At 41.7% G+C, this 23,956-nt stretch overlaps 1 protein-coding gene across 6 annotated transcripts in view; it reads left to right on the top strand.

Annotated features, from left to right (window-relative positions):
• LOC129726723 (limbic system-associated membrane protein-like) overlaps positions 1-23,956 on the top strand; it is a 113,686-nt gene that overhangs the window by 77,667 nt on the left and 12,063 nt on the right. For all 6 annotated transcript variants that reach the window (XM_055683746.1, XM_055683747.1, XM_055683743.1 and 3 more), the window contains 3 exons: positions 100-357; positions 22,136-22,233; positions 22,766-22,827. In XM_055683746.1, the coding sequence (XP_055539721.1) occupies positions 100-357; positions 22,136-22,233; positions 22,766-22,827 (418 nt within the window). The remainder of the gene's footprint in view (positions 1-99; positions 358-22,135; positions 22,234-22,765; positions 22,828-23,956) is intronic.

Raw genomic sequence — 23,956 nt, 5'->3', positions numbered from 1 at the left:
GTTTCAACACATGAATATAAGATTCGACCGGATGGGACCACGCTTCTTCCGGTCGGGACTAACTTTTCCCCCGACTCATGCTTGTTTCCCTTCTTTCAGTGTCAAAGGCCAAGATACTTGGAAACACCGAACTGTTCGTGAAGAGTGGCAGTGACATTAATTTAACCTGCGTAGCACTGCAGTCACCCCAGCCACCCTCCTTCATCTACTGGTATAAGGGCGGCCGGGTGATCAATTATTCACAACGGGGTGGCATCAGTGTCCTGACCGAGCAGCAAACCCGAACCAGCCGGCTGGTCATAGCGCGTGCATCACCTTCAGACTCCGGGAACTTTACCTGTTCGCCGAGTAATTCCGGTAAGTACATCAAAAGACTTTTCAGAGGTCAAAGCGAGTTTCTAGCCAGCAATAATGACACGGCTGTAATTGCATACAAGTAAGTTTTTTTTCGTGGTTACGAGCTGTTACCGTGACACACGCATCAACAGAACGTTAGCAGATGCAGTTGAAACAGGTTAAGTGCATTCTCATCCGTGTAAAACGATTATTGGCGAGTAATCTATACTTATTTGGATTCAAAAAACAAACTTTAACTTCAATGCTCACATATAAAAATAGAGAAAATGGTTTAGTTGTTCACAATTATTATTCACTATAAAAATATTATTTTATTCATATAATGTATAAAGTTCTTGTAGAAATTATTTTCAACTTAAAGACAGTTTTTATTTTTCAATCAACTTAACGGTCTCTCGTGACCATTGTTATCAAAAAAGAACCTACAGCCGTCAACTGAACCTAAATTTCATTATTTTTTAATGCTCGTAATTTTGTTTTTGCGTTGCTCAGCTCATATGTTCTATCTTACCAACCAATTATTCTATAAGAAGGAGCTCATTACAGATAGTTTTCTTACTAAAATCATTCAATTGCAAAGCATTGCATGATTTTCATGAATGAAATAAATTGTATACATAATCTTTAAACTATCTCTTGTTTTACAAGACACAAAAGTAGAATGGTGCGATATTGTGTGGAATTGACGCATTTGTTGATTAAGATTGAAAGCTGTATAACGGACGTGTGTTACACATAGCGCAGCGGTTCTCAATGTTTGGTATGCGTACCCCTAGGGATACGCGAAAGAAAAATCAAAAATGGCGGACAAAGCAATTTTTCATAATACTTCATTTGTTGATATTCGAGTTCTATTTCGACTGTTACGATTTCAAATTTATGGTGTTTCGGCTTGCAGTCTTTTCTTAAAAAATCAAAACAGGAGTTTGTCTACTGTCCACTGGACAGTAGACAAACTTCTGTTTTGATTTTTCAAGAAAAGACTGCAAGCCGAAACACCATAAATCTTCATTTGTTGTTCAGGCTTGCTGTACAAACATGACTGTAGCAATCAAACAAATCATAGTTCGATTTGAAACCTAAACTAGACTACCACAACATGATCTACAACTACTGTCTCCCACTTTGCGAGAATATTGATTTGTAAAATATCGCCAAGGGGTACGCGGACAAAAAAGGGTTGAAAATCGCTGCTATAGTGATTTTTTAATGGATTAGGCTGCTCCAAACTTCTACATTCATAAAGTATCAACTGGTGATCATCAGACTAATTTCGTTGAAGCAGTGCAGCCAGCAATCAATACTGATGAGTTGGGAAATGATTGGGAATATTACCTGACCGATGCATCTTCATGAATCCGGTCATTTGAAAACATCATTGAACCATTAACAAAAGAAAAGACATGATAATGACATTGTTAAAAACATTTTGCATTTAACTAATTCTGGTTTATACGCATTCGGGCAGGACCGGATTTGAGGGGGGGCAAAGGGGGCAAATGCCCCGGCCTCCCGATTGACTAGTCCTAGGGCGACCTTTTTTTTGCCCGTCACCTTCCAGACCGATATCTCTAAATCTTTTAAGAAAATAGAGCCTCACAAACAAATTTGTCCCGGGCCCCACAGCGTCTAAATCCGACTCTGCATTCGGGTCTACGCTACTGGCACCAGCGTCAGTAAATTCTGTGGCCAAGAAAACACCGTTGATGGCTGTTTTGACAGTGTTTTTAGAGAAGGCCCAATCGTTCATATGAATCGATTTACGATAAAGAACCAGAGTTTTTTGAGCAACCCAAAACCGAAGATTACCGAAACATCACTATTTTTGTGTGTATGATTTTGACCTCGATCCCTGTTAATGTATTTATTGTACAACTCTTGCGTTATGCATTTCACACATTTTTTGTGCAAAGTCAGATCAATTGTTGTGCGTTTTGAGAGGACACATTGGTTGATTCACCCTCTAGTGCCCAAGTTAATTTTCAGACGGACTTCGAAAAAATCACTATGAATTTTTATAAACATTTTTTAAGTATAGATTGAAGCTTTTCAGAGGTTCAACTGAAGACCGTCTAAAGGCAGCACTGGGCACTAGAGGGTTGAGGCATTAACTTTAGCGTGTGAAAACGCTTCAAGTAAACAAAATCCATTCAACAAATGACTGCAACTAAGAGAGATTCAACCGGCCCAAAACAATGTTTATTGAAATGGAAACCATATTCATTCTGCATTTGAGCGGTATTTATTAGGCAATGCCTACAGCAAGCTAGATGACTTCCTTATAGTAAATGTCATCGATTCCTTTGGAGACTTGAACAAGTTACGCTCTTCTCCGAGAAATGATTGATCTCTGCGGCTGTTCGGTGAGAGAATGGTACTTCTGACTAACTTATAAAAACCCTGAAAATTAACGAAACTGATGATGTTCGAACTGCAAAAATTCAGCCATAATCTATAAATCAGTTTTGTTTATATTCAATATGAACAAAACGATCAAGAGAAAACATGCATGAAAATAAAAAAAAAATCAATAATTTCTTTCTACAAAAACGCAAGTTTTCGCAAACTTTTTTCATAAATTTTTGAAAGGTACAAGTAGGGCTCCAAGTCACACTATCAGTAATTGTGTTTACACGAGCTTACATTCGATGTTTTTAATAGTCAAAATTATGAAAATTCTATATATTTTCTAGGTGACCTACGGCAGACTATGTGGGATTGAAATCCATTACTCTTCTATGTATAGAAAACTAATATAACAAGCTCTTAATTGGAAAACTATTTTTTTTTTCATTTCCGACAGATGTAACTTTGGAGGTGTTTTTTAAAATGAACCGTTCAACGAAAAAGTATCAAAAATGACTCAACAGAAACAAAACAGTGTTAAAAAATCAATAATAACTAACTTATTTGATTTGTATTTTGGCCCGGTCTAAAGGCGAACGAATTAGAGATGTCCAGCTTCTTTTATCTTGGGTTGCCGTTCCTTAGTCACCTCGTACACCAGCAGATCGTGCATCTTCTTCAACGACGGCTTCTTCCTGGTTCTCTGTTGAAGATAGTTTTGGCAGCTCTTTCGTCTGGCATTCTGGCTACATGTCCAGCCCACTGAAGACTGCCACGCTGTATTATCTTCACTATATAAGCATGTTTGTATGCTTGGTACAACTCGTAATTCTAATTTACCGCCAAGTATCGATCGCAGAACTTTACGCTCAAAAACTTCGAGCACTCGTCGATCAGCGTCCATGCTTCATGTCTGTAAAGCGACACCAGATCAGCATCGCTAGTTTGTGCGATTTTGCAAACTACGGGACCTTAGCTGGTTTAGTAGTCCGTAGAAGGCCGCGTTCGCAGCTGCAACTCATCGTTTCACTTTACGGCTCATATCAACCCCTTCAAATCGTTCCCCATCACGAGCGGGGGCCTAGTGTGGTTGGTAACGTCTCCGTCAACCACGCTCGACGCCTGGGTTCGAATCCCACCGCCAACATAGGTGTCGATGGTTGTGAGGTGGCGTGATTCACTCACAACCAACCCAACTGGTCTAGATTCAATCCTAGCCGACACCGGGAGATTTTCTGAGGCGAAAAATCTCTGGGATCACGCCTTCCATCGCATGAGGAAGTAAAGCCGTTGGCGCCGGTCCGTTAATAAACGGGTCGTGAGTTAGGGTCCTGGGTGTGGAGTCGCCTCCCTGGGCGTCGGTGATTGGCCACAACAGTGGCGGAACTAGACCGACGGAAAATAAACGAGAATAAAAAAAAAAAATCGTTCCCCATCAATCTCCATTTTAGCACCAACACCACGGCAACTCCTTTCCTGCCAGCAGGGCTGGAATTCACCTCAGTGCGGACAGAACCACACAAATTTGTACACAACACAATTGCCATCAAACCGTGCGTACCACTCCCGATATTTCGTTTGTGTTCTCTTCTCCCTATTCGCTCTTTTGTATTTCTTTCGCACCGAAAGAATACGACTGAGTACGCTTTGTGCATCTGCCTAAATGTGCGACACCACACATTGTGTCTTACTTTGTGTGTTGCTTGGGGCAATGATTATCGGATTTGACAAACGAACGATTATAGTATTAATTTTTTGCACTTCATTTGACTCCTACTGAAATAATTTAGGAGCTAATTTTTAGTGCGGCTCAATGGGTTTTGTTTCAAAACTAAAAATAGTTTCTTCCCGGAGATAGACGCAATATGTCTTGTACATGAATAGTAAGGTGGCAATAGAAATCGACTTTTCGAATTTCGTTGTAAGGAGGGCTCAATAGTTTCGTCTTCGAAAAAAGTTCCCATACAAAACTTAAGCTTAATCTTCGGGAACACGAAGCATTATTTTCTGACCAATGAAAAAAATGCACAGGTAGTTTCTAAATTTCTGAATACAGTCAGGTTTTTTTACGCGGGGGATACGTACCTCGTAAAAAACCGCGTTAATTCGAAAATCCGCGTAAAAAACTGCGCTAATTCAAAAAATCCGCGTAAAAAACCCGCGTTAATTCAAAAACGAAGAAGGGCTTCAGAAAAAAACCCGAGACGCTCTAGAACCAGTATTTGAAATTGTCCTCTTTGACGGTCATTCTGGATCAGTGGGCGGAGGGTATTTTTTGGTCTAAGTCTTTTACTAGATAAACACTTAAACGTTTCTGCTTCCAAACCTACGTTTATTCGGAAATTCGCGAATTTTTTTTGAATTAGCGCGGTATCGCGTAAAAAAAACCGCGTTAGTTCAAAAATCCGCGGTATTTATTAGGCAATGCCTACAGCAAGCTAGATGACTTCCTTATAGTAAATGTCATCGATTCCTTTGGAGACTTGAACAAGTTACGCTCTTCTCCGAGAAATGATTGATCTCTGCGGCTGTTCGGTGAGAGAATGGTACTTCTGACTAACTTATAAAAACCCTGAAAATTAACGAAACTGATGATGTTCGAACTGCAAAAATTCAGCCATAATCTATAAATCAGTTTTGTTTATATTCAATATGAACAAAACGATCAAGAGAAAACATGCATGAAAATAAAAAAAAAATCAATAATTTCTTTCTACAAAAACGCAAGTTTTCGCAAACTTTTTTCATAAATTTTTGAAAGGTACAAGTAGGGCTCCAAGTCACACTATCAGTAATTGTGTTTACACGAGCTTACATTCGATGTTTTTAATAGTCAAAATTATGAAAATTCTATATATTTTCTAGGTGACCTACGGCAGACTATGTGGGATTGAAATCCATTACTCTTCTATGTATAGAAAACTAATATAACAAGCTCTTAATTGGAAAACTATTTTTTTTTTCATTTCCGACAGATGTAACTTTGGAGGTGTTTTTTAAAATGAACCGTTCAACGAAAAAGTATCAAAAATGACTCAACAGAAACAAAACAGTGTTAAAAAATCAATAATAACTAACTTATTTGATTTGTATTTTGGCCCGGTCTAAAGGCGAACGAATTAGAGATGTCCAGCTTCTTTTATCTTGGGTTGCCGTTCCTTAGTCACCTCGTACACCAGCAGATCGTGCATCTTCTTCAACGACGGCTTCTTCCTGGTTCTCTGTTGAAGATAGTTTTGGCAGCTCTTTCGTCTGGCATTCTGGCTACATGTCCAGCCCACTGAAGACTGCCACGCTGTATTATCTTCACTATATAAGCATGTTTGTATGCTTGGTACAACTCGTAATTCTAATTTACCGCCAAGTATCGATCGCAGAACTTTACGCTCAAAAACTTCGAGCACTCGTCGATCAGCGTCCATGCTTCATGTCTGTAAAGCGACACCAGATCAGCATCGCTAGTTTGTGCGATTTTGCAAACTACGGGACCTTAGCTGGTTTAGTAGTCCGTAGAAGGCCGCGTTCGCAGCTGCAACTCATCGTTTCACTTTACGGCTCATATCAACCCCTTCAAATCGTTCCCCATCACGAGCGGGGGCCTAGTGTGGTTGGTAACGTCTCCGTCAACCACGCTCGACGCCTGGGTTCGAATCCCACCGCCAACATAGGTGTCGATGGTTGTGAGGTGGCGTGATTCACTCACAACCAACCCAACTGGTCTAGATTCAATCCTAGCCGACACCGGGAGATTTTCTGAGGCGAAAAATCTCTGGGATCACGCCTTCCATCGCATGAGGAAGTAAAGCCGTTGGCGCCGGTCCGTTAATAAACGGGTCGTGAGTTAGGGTCCTGGGTGTGGAGTCGCCTCCCTGGGCGTCGGTGATTGGCCACAACAGTGGCGGAACTAGACCGACGGAAAATAAACGAGAATAAAAAAAAAAAAATCGTTCCCCATCAATCTCCATTTTAGCACCAACACCACGGCAACTCCTTTCCTGCCAGCAGGGCTGGAATTCACCTCAGTGCGGACAGAACCACACAAATTTGTACACAACACAATTGCCATCAAACCGTGCGTACCACTCCCGATATTTCGTTTGTGTTCTCTTCTCCCTATTCGCTCTTTTGTATTTCTTTCGCACCGAAAGAATACGACTGAGTACGCTTTGTGCATCTGCCTAAATGTGCGACACCACACATTGTGTCTTACTTTGTGTGTTGCTTGGGGCAATGATTATCGGATTTGACAAACGAACGATTATAGTATTAATTTTTTGCACTTCATTTGACTCCTACTGAAATAATTTAGGAGCTAATTTTCAGTGCGGCTCAATGGGTTTTGTTTCAAAACTAAAAATAGTTTCTTCCCGGAGATAGACGCAATATGTCTTGTACATGAATAGTAAGGTGGCAATAGAAATCGACTTTTCGAATTTCGTTGTAAGGAGGGCTCAATAGTTTCGTCTTCGAAAAAAGTTCCCATACAAAACTTAAGCTTAATCTTCGGGAACACGAAGCATTATTTTCTGACCAATGAAAAAAATGCACAGGTAGTTTCTAAATTTCTGAATACAGTCAGGTTTTTTTACGCGGGGGATACGTACCTCGTAAAAAACCGCGTTAATTCGAAAATCCGCGTAAAAAACTGCGCTAATTCAAAAAATCCGCGTAAAAAACCCGCGTTAATTCAAAAACGAAGAAGGGCTTCAGAAAAAAACCCGAGACGCTCTAGAACCAGTATTTGAAATTGTCCTCTTTGACGGTCATTCTGGATCAGTGGGCGGAGGGTATTTTTTGGTCTAAGTCTTTTACTAGATAAACACTTAAACGTTTCTGCTTCCAAACCTACGTTTATTCGGAAATTCGCGAATTTTTTTTGAATTAGCGCGGTATCGCGTAAAAAAAACCGCGTTAGTTCAAAAATCCGCGTAGAAAAAAACCTCGTAAAAAATCCGCGTATAAAAAACCGCGTAAAAATACCTGACTGTATCAAAAAATTCTGATACCAAATTTCTTAAAAATGCTTGAACCATCGAAATCTGGTGTAATACAAAAACCAAAAATGAAAAAATCGATCAGTTAAAGTTTCAATTTTCGACAGAACGAACTTCTAAATGCGACGAAGGACAATTTTTTCCCATTTAAGTCATTACCACCCTAAGGGGCCGTTCAATAATTACGTAAGCATATTTTTCCGCTTTTTCAAACCCCCCTCCCTCCCTTGTAAGACATCGTAAGATTTTTTGATACCCCCTCTCCCCCTAGTAAGATCTTACTACATATACTATATATAGATTTTTATTATAGTTTTATCATTCTAAACCAAGCACAAAACTTCGTTTTAATTCGAGTTAATCGTCCCTCCGTAGTTATTTTTTTATTAGTTTTGCCGTCCACACTTTCATGAACATGGTTATTTGAACAGCTGCATTACAAAGTTTTCTTACGTAAGATATTCAATTCACCCTCCCCCTCCCCTGTAAGGCAGCGTAAGAAAATCACACATGTACTTTATTTTGGCAGAGTTTATGCTGAGTCCCAACCTCGCTGCTTCCTACTTAAAAGGCCTGAAGGCCTTACGGTCCATACCAATGCCATACCAAAAAATGCCGCCTTGATATCCACAAAAAGATGGTGTGTCTGCAAGTTATACTCCCAGAACTTATCGGGAATCTGTCGCAGGGCGAAAATTTGATCCGTCGTGGAGCGCCCCTGCCGAAAACCAGCCTGGTATTCGCCAACATAGGATTCCGTAAACCGTTAAAGTCTCAACCTAGAGAACAGAATACGGAAGAGCACTTTGTACGCAGAGTTGAGCTACGTAATGCCTCGATAGTTACTACAATCCAGTCGGTGGCCCTTTTTGTAGATCGGGCATATGAGGCCTCCCAACCAGTCGCTCGGTATTTGTTCATCCCCCTAGATCCTAAGTATGGTCTGGTGGATCGCATTGTACAGCAGCCCGCATTTAAAAGTTCGGCTGGGATACCATCTTTCCCAGCGGCCTTGCCGTTTTTCAGCTCACTAATCGCCTTTTTGACCTCCTCCTGTGTTTGTGGCTTCACAGCTTGTTCGTCACTCATAACCCGCATCCTGTTCATCATTCGCTCCTCCTGACCCTCACCGTTCAATAGCGCCTGAAAGTGCTCCTTCCAACTAGCTGCAACCGTCGGCTTATACGTAAGCAGGTTTCCGTCCTTGTCACAAGACCGGCACAGGGAAATTTCCACTTCGGACTCTGTTGACTATTCTATATAAGCCCCGCGCATCGTTTCTAGCAAAATTGTCCTGTGCGCTGGCGAGCACCTACTCCTCGTGCTCGCGCTTTTTCCGGCGGTGGACTCTGTTTTCTGCAGCTCTTGCCTCCCTGTATCTCTCTCTGTTCTGACGCGTAGCCGCAGTGAGCATGCGGCTCCTGGCACGGTTTTTCTCGTCCGTCGCTTTCTGGCACTCGACATCAAACCAACCGTTAGGCTGCTTTCCACGCATAGTGCCTGCCACCTCTCTCGCAGTCGTTTCAATGGCACCGTGAATACTATTCCACAGCCCATTTATGTCTTCCTCTCGCTTCTCCTGCTGTTCTGCGATCCGTTGATCCAGCTCTCTGGCGTATTCTTCTGCTACGCCATCAGCCTTCAACCGCTGTAGGTTGAAACGCATCGTCCTCTCTTTGCGAGATTTCAGCACGTTCGACAACCGTGCGCGGATCTTCCAAACGACAAGATGAGGGTGAGAGTTAATGTTTGGTCCCCGAAAAGACCTAACATCAGTAACATCCGAAAAGTGCTGACCGTCAAACAGTATGTGATCGATCTGGGAGCAGACTTTTCCATCCCCTCGAGGTGTGTTTCCGAATATTCAAACGTTGAAAATAGGAGCTACATATGGCCATTCCTCTGGCCGCGGCAAAGCTCATCAGTCTCAGGCCGTTTTTATTGGTTGACGAGTGAAGTCTGTGCCTTCCAATGACCGGACGGAAGAATTCCTCACTTTCAACCTGTGCGTTTGCATCTCCGATGACAACTTTTACATCGTTTTTTAGGCACTCGTCGTAGGTTCGTTCTAGCTTTTCATAGAACTTATCTTGAACTTCATTGGATTCGTCGTTTGTCGATGCGTAGGTGTTGATTAAACTGTAGTTGAATAATTTGCCTCCAATCCTCAATATGCATATACGGTCATCTACGGGCCTCCACCGAATGACTCTTGTTTCCTGATTTCCCAGCACTACGAAACCGATGCCCCGCTCCGCTGCTTTGCCGCCACTGCAGTAGATGTGGTACTTGAAAGATGTTTGTGCAATACGATCTACTGCACGGAGTTCCCTTTCTACGGATTTTGGACACCGAACCTCCTGAATCGCTGCGATTTCGACTCCCTGCCGCTGTAGTTCTCGAGCAAGCAAGCCAGCCCGCGCCGGTTCATTGAGAGATCGGACGTTCCAAGTACCCAATTTCCAATCGTTTACCTTAATCTTTTTCCGTGTTCGTAGCCTAGATCTTTGCCGATTCATCCGTTCCGTATTTCTGTTTTCGTTGTTCGTGGTTAGGAGAGATTTAGGTATGCTACCTCACCAGAGTCGCGATACCTACATCCTGCTGATGTGGCTACCATCCTGGGGGAAGCTGGTGGGATACAGCATTTCATGATTCAGCCACCCGCTTCGGGTTAGACGCTGTTATACGCCGCCCCTAACATGAGAACAGCCGCGTACGACCCCTTTCCTAGCATACGACAAAAGTATCCACCGGGGGTTGGTTACCCGATCTCCGCTAAGGTACTACTATCACAAATGGTGTGATGGTGCCGAAAACGATTGAAAAAGCATAAAAAAGCTGATATAGCGGGTTTCAAGATTGGCACAAATTTTATACTATCAAATGAGTCCCAATGAGCTTTCTGTCGCGGTTAACACGATGAAGTTTGGGGAGAAACTATTCTAAAGAAAAGAAAACTTGGCTTCCACAAAACGATGACTACGTTTTTCAACTTGGCTCGCATCCGTTTAAAGATCGTGAGGTGATCTTAAGAAGCATATGAAGTCTTTGAAATCATTAATGTTTGCGCCCGTCATACATTACGAAGCCAAAATATACCTGGCCGCTCTTGTCATATGTTTTCTCTATTCTGTTTTTTTAAGGGGGGGATTTGTTAGTAGCTTAAGTATTTATGATAAATATTAGTAAGTAATGAGTATGTGTGTCCAATCACAAATGATGACTTCTCAACACTGTTAAAAATTTGTAATTTTAATTGTTAGGAATTCTCTATTCTGTTTGGTTACGGCGAATAAACTACGGCATGTATACCGGATGAATTGGAAACGGAAGTAACTTGTAGTGCAGAATATAAGACCGTATGTGTTGTTATTTGAGTGAAAGTGAATCTTATTGCTTTTTAGGTAACAAATTTGTTACAAGAAGGAAAATTTTTCGCTATTGTTTCCGATGTAACAAGTGAAAGTTTTGCCAGTCAGGTAACCCAGAATGAGTGACTATATTTCCCAACAATTTGACACCAGCAAATAATTTTGATCGCAAATTTCAATACTCCGTCCATTGTGAATTGGTGACAGCGGTGGGATTATCTGGGGATTTCGTACAGTACGGTGCGCCTACAGAACATCGTGTTCTAACTGGAACTCTTAACACAAAATGTAGTACTACGTGCACGTTTAAACACGTGCAAGAGCATTAATACCGTTGAACCGACGACTTCTGTTTTGTTTACCCCTATGTACTCGGCAGGGTACCCGAGTACCTTTTCAAACTTTATTGCTTTAGCAAACCAGGATAACTCGGCTTGCTGAAACTTACAGAACGCTCCTAACTAGTTGGAATAAACCAATGTTATAAACAGTCTGATGACTGTTTACAGCAGCAGGGGAGGTCGAAAGGGGGCCCATAAGTACTCGGCAGGCTACCCGGGTACCCATAAAATGAAGTGCTTCTCGATTTTTCATTTCTTGACCGATTTTCGATTTTGGTCTGTCAAAAAATTGGAAAAAATTGTCTACTTTTTGAATCCGGAACCGATATGAACCTGTGACCACATCTGCTTCCTATAAATCCGGATCTTCGGGGGCATGTTCCAGTGAGACAAATCAATACAATTGTCAATGAATCGGTCCATTGGTATCAAGATTCTCTCCACTCCAGGAGTTGTTTTTCATCCATTTTGACCAAAATGGCCATATCGAAGCAGATTTCCGATCTGGAACATGGTCCCGATGATCCGGTTTCACGGGAACCATATGTGGACCAAAGAGAAATTTCTTGCTGTTTTCCCTGACATAGCAGAAGGTTGTGTACCTCTAAGACCAAAAATGCAAGATGCGTGATGTAATTAACGGGAGAAACGTTATCGTTACCGCTTTGGATTTGAAATGACTGATGTCAGAGTTACTTTCCGGCCGCTAAGCTTCATCTCGATTCCGGAAATACCTGCTATATTGGGCGGAATAGGTTCATTTTATGCTTCTTATGTCGCCATCTTTGATTTCAAAATGGCATAAGCAGTTGATTTCCAGTTACTGTGCATCACACGATATAATAATTTTAAGCGCTAACGGAGGCAGAACTCATTAATATCGTACATTACTGATTTGAATGATTTGGAAAATTATTTAGTTTTATTTTTTTCGCAATCAGTGCTTTAGTGCCGAAGAGATTTTTGTCATCACCAACACCAATTCCACTACCCTGAGTGGCTACGGAGCAGGAGGTGATCAAAACTAACGTGACATATTTGATGGATGCTGCTACATAGCCTTTAACCTCCGCATGTCCATCGCTGCTTCAACTGTGACTTGCAGTGCATGCCCTCCCCATTCCATGCATTACATAATGTGATTAATTTCGATGTAACACTGTAAACACCTTCGAGAAGTATCATCAGATGACGTGATGCGGTTCTAATTTCTAATGGAATACTAAGGCAAAGCTTTCATTCGAAATGGGCTGATGAACACCAGACGGGAAAGAAAACCGTAGTTAAACTCGTTTGACAGCGAATATGTGTATCGTGATTTAATAACGGTGGTCGAAAAGGAAGGGGATGAAAATGAACTATTTTAATCAATGAGGCAACGCCTAACATTGGTGAAAATGTGTAGAAGCCACAGTTCTAAAACTCTGCTATGAAGGATTTTCGTTGTAATATATATTATATATATATTAATAGTTTGCTATTCAAATGAAGTCGTTTTTTCATGGAAGATAGATTATCAATTTTCACATCCACTGATGTTAATAACTCATTTATGAATATATCGCTTGGTTCGGTTTTGTTGCATCCCATCCATATAATATGCTGATTTTCGTTTTGATTAGTAAACTTTAAATCGTCGACATCTTTGTTTTCTCCCGCCAGTATGCAAGTGCACATATTCGTATTCGGAAACACATTCGTAATGAGTTCCTCCTTTTGTCGATATTAAATAGCAGTAATTTTGCAGGAGCAAAATCAATCTAGTGAACACCTTAACTTCGTATTATCAATCGCCAACAACTGTTTCAAGAAAACCTTTGCTGTCGAATGTTGAAACAGTGAAGTCAAAGAAATCAAATTTCATTTGGCAGTCGGATGTTTAGAAGAATTAGCTGCGCAGAATTTTATCATCATCTGAATCGTTCTACCCTTATAACTACTCCGGAATAATTACAAATCTCTGACAAAAGATTTTTTAGTGAGGGAATGCCGCCTGATATTATAAATAAAAAATGTTATTGAGTAGTTTATAAAAGCTGCTTTGAAAATATATGTAAACGCTAGCTATAATATGTTTATACCGCATTTGTTGTTTTATACCAATTCAATGTTCAGGAACAGCAACATAATAAGCGTATTTCAATATAATCCGGTTACGGTCTATTGCTTCATTTTCATCACTTAACAGTCAATATGAACCGATGATGCAATGTTTAACAGTATCAAACGGTATGAATTACCTTTTAAGCTGAAAGGTGCACTAATATAAGTTTGCCTACCATTTGCTGCATGTATAGTAACTTGCTCAAAATAAGTTACACGGCTGGTTTTAGAATTTGATGCCCATATTAGGCGCAATTTAAAATGGAAACGAGGGAATGCAATCTCATCCCCTCATCTGTATCCGCTGTCCGTCCGCTCACAAAACATCATCAACACTGGACCGAGAAAGAGCTGCCAACTGCTGTTCTCATACACGTAGGGAACAACAAACACATATATTCGTAGATCTAATGGCCTTCGCAAGGAAGACTGATTGCCCACCTTCTTCAACACGACCTGAGCGCCAGAGCTGGGTCACCGGTGCTTACTCACGTACTCGTGGCGGCTACACGTCCACACTCGGGATCGGGGCTGTGTTTCCAAATGGATGCCGATTTATCGCCTCTTTAGCCTTTCGTAGACACACTCCGGACATGGCTGATGGTGTCCTCTAACCTGAGCGCCCGCAACTGCATCGAAATATACGTGTGTTTTGGGAAAACTGGTCCGTCCGGCACCGACAGTCAACTTCGTACTGCATCATCATCATCAACAGCAACATTCTGGTCGTTAGCCCGTTTACCCGGTGATGTGGTGTGGAAATAGAGTTGCCAGACGCCACCATCGAACTGACCAAGAAATTGCAGCATACATGTTTCGTGCCATCGCAGCCAAGCACACAGTTGAAAACAATTTTAAGTAATCCAAGAGTACGTTGTGTACGTGCCGAATCGGACCACTGAACGGGGTGAGTTTGCGGAGTGATCGGCTTCATGTTGTGGATAGCGTTATTTTTTTCTTCTTTTTACTCTCGCTCGTTCATAATTAAATAATGTAGCGTCGGCGTACCTGACAACGGTAACAGCAAACACGATGTCAATATGATGGGCTGATTCGAAACAGGTCAACCGATCGAGGTCAACTAGAGAACCGAAACTCTAGACACGGTCAGCTATGCTGGTTTTCAGTGACAACATCAAAAATAAATGTCCACCTTCGATCCACCAAGCGATGTGATTCAACTTTTCTCTCGTAACAGTTGATGAACTGATTCATGAATAATCGGGGTTATTATTAATGCAATCAATTTCAAGATCAGAGATTCTGTGCAAAAGTTTCTGATATAGATTCATGAATACATCACATGCAGATGGCGTCGGCTGATGTTTACCGTGACACTTTATTTCGTTACGTGGTAGCACTGTGATAATACTCGGCTTTATAAAGTTTGTGATAATTTTCTGCGAGAATGGTGCCTACAAAACAGGTGAAGATATTTTGTCCCTTTTCGCCAAGATGCAAGTTGTCATGAATATTTGATAACTAGATGACGCTCCATTCTGTGCCGAACACGCATCAGTATCGGACGTGTGATCGGTGATCGCTCCGATAGAATATAAAACAAAAGACGTGTGAACAAGTGTTGGCATTGTTTGCCTGGTCGAGTGAAATAAATCCGGGTTCAAGGTCGCGCCTTTGTGCAACTGTTTCGCATCGTGACTACCAGCTGGTGCGTAAGCCGATTTGGCTGCTGGCTGAATTGTGCTACAGCAGTGGACGAGACACAAAAGAGGAAAAAGAAGAAGCCATCAGTTGACAGTGAGTTGTATCGCTGTGTGGAGTGATCTCACACCTGGCTCGCTGCTGGTGGCTGTTTGGTGCTGCTGTATTGGTGCTGCTGGCTGTAACGGCTGCAACTTCGAACGATCGGACAACCAACCTTACTGGAAGGGAGAAGTAAAAAGGTACGTGCTCTTGTCGGCGCTAGTGCGCTAGACTTAGCGGGATGGATGTAGATCCCTCGCCTCCCGCGCCACCATCCCCGAACCCCTCTGACCCTGACCCTCTGTTACCCCCTCCCCTGTTCATTCTTCAGTCCCCCCTCGCCCCAGGCTTTACCCAGACGGAGCCCAAGGCAGCTATGCTGTCTATTTTTGGCCAAAGGCGGGACCGAAATCGAAACAGTTGAACCTCTTGCAGATTTCTAAAGACCTGACGAAGGAGTACAAGGGCGTGACCGAAATTTCCAAGGTACGGCCTAACAAGCTCCGTGTCGTGGTCAGTAACCTGAAAGAGGCCAACGATATAGCTTGCTCTGAGCTCTTCACACGCGAGTATCGCGTTCACATACCCGCACGAGACGTGGAGATCGACGGTGTCATAACCGATTCGAGTCTGTCCGTCGAGTGTATACTGGCAAGTGCCAAAGGGTGCTTTAAGAACAAAACCTGTCCCGATGTAAAGGTGCTCGACTGCAAGCGATTGCGGTCAGCATCGATCATCGGTGGCAAAACAGTATACACCCCGTCAGACTCGTTTCGAGTTACGTTCGCCGGGTCAGCGCTACCAAGCCACGTCTCGATCCACCGGGTTCGTCTCCCTGTGCGATTATATGTGCCTTGCGTCATGAACTGCCTGAATTGTGAGCAGTTAGGCCACACCGCCGCCTACAGCTGCAATAAGGCACGTTGTGGCAAGTGTGGGGAGAATCATGCGGATGATTCCTGCAGTAAAAATGCTGAAAAATGCATTCACTGTGGGGAGAGTCAGCATGAGCTCTCGACATGTGCGGTGTACATGCAGCGCAGGGATAAAATGAATAGGTCTCTCAAAGAGCGTTCGAAGCGTTCTTACGCTGAGATGCTGAAGAATACCGTTACCACTTCTCCCATTACATCAAACCCTTTATGATCTGTTGTCCTCTGATGAAACCGATTCTGACGATTCACCAGCGGGAACATCTTACGCCAATCCTGGGGAGTCTAGAAAGAGGAAAAATATTTCCTCTCCTAAACTTCCCAGAAAAGGTCCTAAGATTTCTCAAAGTGAAATGAAAGTTACAAGCAAACCAAACAGTGCTGCGGAAAGACCGAAGCAAACTCCTCCTGGGCTTGCAAATTTAAAGTCCCAGAAGGAGTTCCCAGCACTGCCAGGAACATCTAAAACCCCAGTTGTTCCTTTTGCACTCCCAGTTGATGAAACAAACTCTGGATTAGTGAAATTTTCTGACATTGTGGACTGGATTTTTGAAACTTTCAATGTACCCGATCCAAATAAAAATTTTCTTACAGCATTTCTCCCAACAGTTAGATCATTTTTGAAGCAGTTAACTGCCCAATGGCCCCTCCTTGCAGCGATTGTATCCTTCGATGGCTAATTCAACTGCGTATATGAAGGATTCTATCTCTGTCTTACAGTGGAATTGTAGAAGTATTTTACCAAAAATTGATTCGTTTGAAGTTTTGATAAATAAAAACAAATGCGATGCATTTTCCCTTTGTGAAACTTGGCTTACTTCAAATATTGATCTCAACTTCCATGATTTTAATATTATTCGCCTTGATCGAGACACCCCATATGGAGGAGTACTTTTAGGGATTAAAAAGTGCTATTCTTTCTATCGTATTAACCTCCCCTCGATTCCAGGCATCGAAGTTGTCGCATGTCAAATGACAATACAAGGTAAAGAGCTTTGTATTGCCTCAATATATATTCCTCCCAGAGCACAGGTTGGGCAACGGCTGCTCTTTGATTTAATGGAACTTCTTCCCTCGCCACGTTTGATTTTGGGAGACTTCAACTCTCATGGCGTGGCTTGGGGTTCCCCTACAATGATAACCGCTCCTCTTTAATCTATAACCTTTGCGATGACTTCGACATGACTATTTTAAACAACGGCGAAATGACACGTATCCCGAAACCTCCAGCGCGCCCAAGCGCTTTGGATCTATCCTTATGTTCGACGTCGCTACGGTTGGATTGCACATGGAAGGTAATCCTCGATCCTCACGGTAGCGACCATTTGCCTATTCTTATTTCAATTAATAACGGGTCAACTCGCATGCGACCAGTTGACATTCCGTATGACCTCACACGGAATGTCGATTGGAAGTTATACGAGGAAATGATTTCAAAAGCGGTCGATTCGATTCAACATCATCCACCACTTGAAGAATACAACCTCCTCGCGGGCTTGATTCTCGACGCCGCGTTGCAAGCCCAAACGAAGAAATATCCCGGCGTAACGATCAAAGAACGGCCTCCCACTCCGTGGTGGGACCAAGAGTGCTCCGATGTCTACACGCAAAGATCCGACGCGTTTAAGGCCTACCAGAAGAGAGGTATACCTGGCGACTATTTACGGTATTCGGAGCTTGATACCAAGCTTAAAAGCTTGGCTAAAGCAAAGAAACGCGGATATTGGCGTCGGTTCGTGAACGAGACGTCGAGGGAGACATCGATGAGCACTCTTTGGAACACAGCCCGAAGAATGCGGAATCGCGTAACGGTCAACGAAAGCGAGGAGTCTTCAAGTAGGTGGATATTTGATTTTGCCAGGAGAGACGACGCGATAGAATCACCTTTTACGATGGCAGAATTTTCAGTTGCCCTCCTGTCCTGTAACAATAACGCGCCTGGGTTAGATAGAATCAAATTCAACTTGTTGAAGAATCTACCCGGCAATGCCAAGAGGCGCTTGTTGAACTTGTTCAATAAGTTCCTGGAGCAAAACATTGTACCGCAGGATTGGAGGCAAGTGAAGGTGATCGCCATCCAAAAACCAGGGAAACCAGCTTCTGATCACAACTCTTATAGGCCGATTGCAATGCTATCCTGTATCCGGAAATTGATGGAAAAAATGATACTCCGTCGTTTAGACCATTGGGTCGAATCAAATGGCCTACTATCGGATACTCAATTTGGCTTACGCCGTGCCAAAGGGACGAATGATTGTCTTGCGCTGCTTTCAACAGATATTCAGCTGGCGTATGCTCGCAAAGAACAAATGGCGTCTGCGTTTTTGGACATTAAGGGGGCTTTTGATTCCGTTTCTATTGACATTCTTTCGGGCAAACTTCACCGACAACGATTTTCGCCAATTTTAAACAATTTTTTGCACAATTTGTTGTCCGAAAAGCACATGCATTTTACGCACGGCGATTTGACAACTTTTCGCACTAGCTACATGGGTCTTCCCCAGGGCTCATGTTTAAGCCCCCTTCTTTACAACTTTTATGTAAATGACATCGACGAATGTCTGGCAAATTCATGCACGATAAGACAACTTGCAAACGACAGTGTAATTTCTGTTACAGGAGCCAAAGCTGCCGATTTTCAAGGACCATTGCAAGATACCTTGGACAATTTGTCTGCTTGGGCTTTACAGCTAGGTATCGAATTCTCTCCGGAGAAGACTGAGATAGTAGTTTTTTCTAGGAAGCATGGAACCTGCTCAGATTCAAACACAATTAATGGGTAAAACGATTTCTCAGGTTTTGGTACACAAATATCTTGGTATCTGGTTCGACCCTAAAGGCACCTGGGGTTGTCACGTGAGGTATCTGATGAAAAAATGTCAACAAAGAGTGAATTTCCTTCGTACAATAACCGGACAATGGTGGGGAGCCCATCCAGGAGACCTTATAAGGCTTTACCAAACAACGATATTGTCTGTTATTGAATACGGGTGTTTCTGCTTCCGCTCCGCAGCAAACACACATCTGATCAAACTGGAGCGAATACAATATCGCAGTCGACCCATACGATGAGTTTGGAGGTCTTAGCTGGAGTACTACCATTGAAAACCCGCTTCTGGAGCCTGTCTTCTCGAAAATTTTGAAAGGTTAATCGAACATAATTCTCAAACCCGTTTTATGACATTGTATTTCCATCACATGTCCCAAAATATTAACCCTTCTTCGAATATTCCAAATCGTGTCGACTTATCAAATACTTCTGATTCTACTGTGTTTTTCGATACATCCATGATAGAAGAAACTCGTGGAATCCCGGATCATTTACGCGTGCAGCAGATCCCCAAAATTTTTTCCAATAAATATCGAAACATCAACTGCAACAATATGTTCTACACTGACGGATCACTTCTTGATGGGTCCACTGGCTTCGGTATTTTCAATAACAATTTAACCGTCTCCCATAAGCTCGATAATCCTGCTTCTGTTTACGTCGCAGAATTGGCTGCAATTAAGTACACCCTAGGGATTATCGAAAAAATGCCCACGGACCATTTTGCATTATTTCATCTTTACGGACAGTCTCAGTTCCATCGAGGCTCTCCGATCGATGAAAGATGTTAATCACTCTCCGTATTTCCTTGGGAAAATACGGGAACATCTGAGTGCTTTATCCGAAAAATCGTTTCAGATTACCTTAGCGTGGGTCCCTTCTCACTGCTCGATACCGGGCAATGAGAAAGCGGACTCTTTGGCTAAGGTGGGCGCAACAAACGGTGATATTTATGAAAGACCAATTGCTTTTAATGAATTTTTCGCACTTGTACGTCAGAATATGATCATCAGTTGGCTAAATTCTTGTACCAGAGGGGAACTGGGAAGGTGGTTACATTCCATAATCCCCAAAGTATCGACGAACCCGTGGCTCAAGGGGTTGGATGTAGGTCGGGATTTCATTTGCGTGATGTCCCGGCTTATGTCCAATCACTATAGATTTGACGCGCATCTCCGTCGTGTTGGGCTCGGGGAAAGTGGTATCTGTGCCTGTGGTGAGGGTTATCACGACATAGAGCATGTGGTTTGGTCATGCCCTGTACACCGTGACGCCAGGTCTAAATTAATAGCTTCCCTGCAGGCCGAATGTAGGCAGCCGGCTGTTCCTGTTCGTGATGTCTTGGCGAGCCGTGACCTATCCTACATGTCCCTTATATACGTTTTCCTGAAATCCATCCACGCCCCAGTTTAATCCTATTCCCTTCCGCCTACATCCAACCAAACGACAAGAACACGTTAAGACCCCGGATCCGGAAACAGCAACTAGACCCGCACGATACTCTCAGGTCCCGAGGGAGACAACCCAATATGCCAGTCCGTAATATCTTGGCCCAGCAGCGGAACATATTAAATATGCTGCTTACCTATGGTGATGGAAAACCATCAAACAACAAATCAGTGCTTTTAATGCAAAACATTCTAGCTTTAAGTTAGATTTAGTTTCAGCTCGTAGTCGGCAGCGAGGATAAAAAATTTGCTTTTAGTTATTAAGATACTTTAGAAAGTAAGCTACCAAATATAATTGGCGCCGTTAAACATTAAATTGTATTTGTGCCGTGTCAAATAAATTATAGATGAAGAAAAAAAAACTAGCTGACGCTACGTGTCCATGAAACTTTTGTTGTAACAAGTATGATGAAGAAATAAACAACATAACCTGCTAGAGTATAAACCTGGAAGTTAGCCTTAAAAGTTCTAGGTAAAGTCAACTGTCATACCAAGTGATGAATCACAAACAGATGTTTGTGATGGAAAGGCAAGTTGCTGGAAACAAGAAGTCAGAATAGATTTTACAAATAGTTGAAAAGTTAACCAAGCATTTTACATCATGTCATGCCGAATAAACATTATATCGAAGAAAGAATCAAAATGTAAATAAACAATAATTTCCAATTTGAAGGCCACAAAATATATTTAAATAAACACGAAACAAGATCAGAATCGCGTAAATCGAAACAAACAAAACCATCAGTGCATTGAGCAAGCTGACTTTAATTGACGCGCCTGAGAGAATTAAAGTTTTTGTTTGGTAAGTCCAGGAAGTTTTGCTTCTAAGAAATAAAATACCAAGTAAGGGATACCGAGGCCACACGCTCCAGAAGGCAGTCACCGGTCAGTATTTGTTTGCGAAAGTTTCTTCACTTCTCTCCTTTGCGTAAAATATTCCCGCAACCCACCATCCTAATACGCTCGGGAAACGTCGGTAAAGGAAAAGTTTTTTGGTAAACAAATATTTCTCGATAGTAAATCTTATTGGGTAAACTGAAGCGGGGAGCTTATATTTGTGACCCAATATATAAACACACTTGAAGTTACAAGAAGGATAGTATTATAAAAATGGTCCCTTTTTACTTCAAAGATATGTATTTTCCTAAGGGAGTGAATAAACATTTGATGTGACTGGAAAGGATGTACAGAAGAAACCGAGCTTTATAAAAAAATTCAATTGAGGCGCAGTCATATTGTGCCGTGTCAAACAAATGTGTGAAAACGAGATATTTTATGTGCTGCTTCAAAAATCTTGACAACACGAAATCCAATTTTTCCGAGAATTCATGTACAATATTTAGAATAAACTGCGTTATTTTAAGAAACCACGTGAACAGTTTATGTAAGAAATTAATTTACAGTAATGGGTATTGATAAAGATATTCTGAAACACACAATCAACCTGGTATCAAAATCAGTAAATTTCTATATAAACTATTTTTCTTTATCATACGGTTTTCCTTCACAAACGAAGTGTTATAAATACTTCTTTTCAAGAAAAAAACCAATTCTCTAATACATATTTACAAAGTATAATCTCCTATCGCACATAATTTCAGGCTCTGATATATAAGCAATTGAAAATCCTAGAAAACACTCTCATGTCACAGTAGCAAATCAAACAATACAATTCCTTTCTATCCGCTATCTTTTCGAATTCACAGACTCCGCCAGCGTGGTGGTTCATGTTATCAAAGGCGAACATCCGGCTGCTATGCAACACGGCGTGAACGAAGCCGATTACATACATAAATCACGATCCGTAAGTAATGATTGATGTTCACTTACTTCCAACGAATACAAGCTTTTCCATCTGCTCGGTGCAGAGTTTAGCAGAACTGAAAGCTATCCGATTGTTCCGATCTGAGCAAGAGTTTATGAGAACTGGTGTACGTAGGGATTAATACCACCACTTATCGTTTGCGGCATCTATTGTACTGGCGTTAGTGGAAAGTTTCCCCTTACACGGTTTAATCAGCTGATAGTTCAGCACGTTGACCATGCATATGTAATTAAAGCCGCGAGGGTTGGTGTTATCGCAACCGAACCCAATCACCATTCCAACCAATCAGTTCCATATCCTCGCCGGTCGGAAGCCAACGGGGCACCAGTTATCTCGTTACCCAAACGAGCGGCATCGGTAAAACAATTTACTAATCGTGTTTCCTTGTGTTTCGCTCTTCTTCATTCCCTCTTTTTCACTGCCGCGGTTACACGCCAATGGCTCTCATCGCCGCTCGACCGACGGTTCCACGCGCAACCTGACGCTGATCTTCGATGGCCACGCGACCCAGGTCAGAACGGCGCTGATGGTAGCGCTCTGTCTGCATCTGCTGCTCGGTGTACTTCCCAATAGGTAAGTCCAGTTCGAAGTGATTAATTCGCCTCGTTTATTGTTATACCTGTCGTTGTTTTCGCTATGCTTACGCAGCTATGTCGCACTGTTTAATGCAGTCTGTACCTTAGTTTGCTGCAGGATGACTCGATGTTACATGCAGAAAAATTAATCCAATCCTGTTTTCTACTTGACCGCACGTTAGATCGTAATCTGGGGTGAATGATGGGTTGCATGAAAATGGTGTTATTGCGATATGAGGACTATGGGAAGTGTTCACTTTTTAATGTACTCTTGAAAAATATTACCATTGCAAATGAAGATAGATTTCCAGACAGAAACGAACGAAGATATTTACCGTTTATTGCACCTTAAATGCAAAAAAAAAAACACTAAAGTATGCCACGTTCGTATTCATCTATCAGCTTTAACAGCTTTAAGCTTTCACTACTTTCTTCAGAATACTGTGGTGAAGCCATGAGATAAAGGGCAAACCGGCAATAGGAACACATGCAAGTCTCACCGGTTATATATTTTTTGATATTTTTTTATGGAAACCAAGGACCTTTACTTTACAATACTTGATAAACTGTTAGAGTTAGTGATCGAGTCATGTGCGCTCTGTTTTAAAACCACTCGAATTGTAAAGTTTGTTTTTTGATATATTCTATACTTTAAGATATAAGAAAAGATATAAAAACATGGGATTGAAAATGAATTGTTAAAAATAGTTGGAATTATATGAAGAAAATACGGAAAATACTTTCAAACACAAAAAATACACTGAAAAAAGAGATTTTCATTTTAAAAACATGGTTTGAATTTAAAAAAAAAACAATCTATGAATAGTTCATATAATTACATACAACTAAAATCTACTCATCGCAAAAATTGCCTCTTTTGAAAGAAACCAGTTTTTTTAATTCTCTATGCACTTTAGTCGTCCCGCCTATTTTAGTGTTTAATTTAATAATTTTAAACATTTCAAATTCATTGATTCCTTGCGATTTGTTTATATCGTTTGAAATGATTGGTTTTATCGGAATGACAACATCCTCGACTTTTGGCTTCTGTACATCACCTCTATTCCGGAAATATATTGAATGCATTTCAAGTATTTTTGTTGTTTTCCAGAAACTGAAAGTGGTCA

This window comes from Wyeomyia smithii, chromosome 3 (assembly GCF_029784165.1).
Source record: "Wyeomyia smithii strain HCP4-BCI-WySm-NY-G18 chromosome 3, ASM2978416v1, whole genome shotgun sequence".
In the NCBI taxonomy this organism is placed as follows: Eukaryota; Metazoa; Arthropoda; class Insecta; order Diptera; family Culicidae; genus Wyeomyia; species Wyeomyia smithii.
This window is presented reverse-complemented; position numbering and strand designations above follow the sequence as displayed.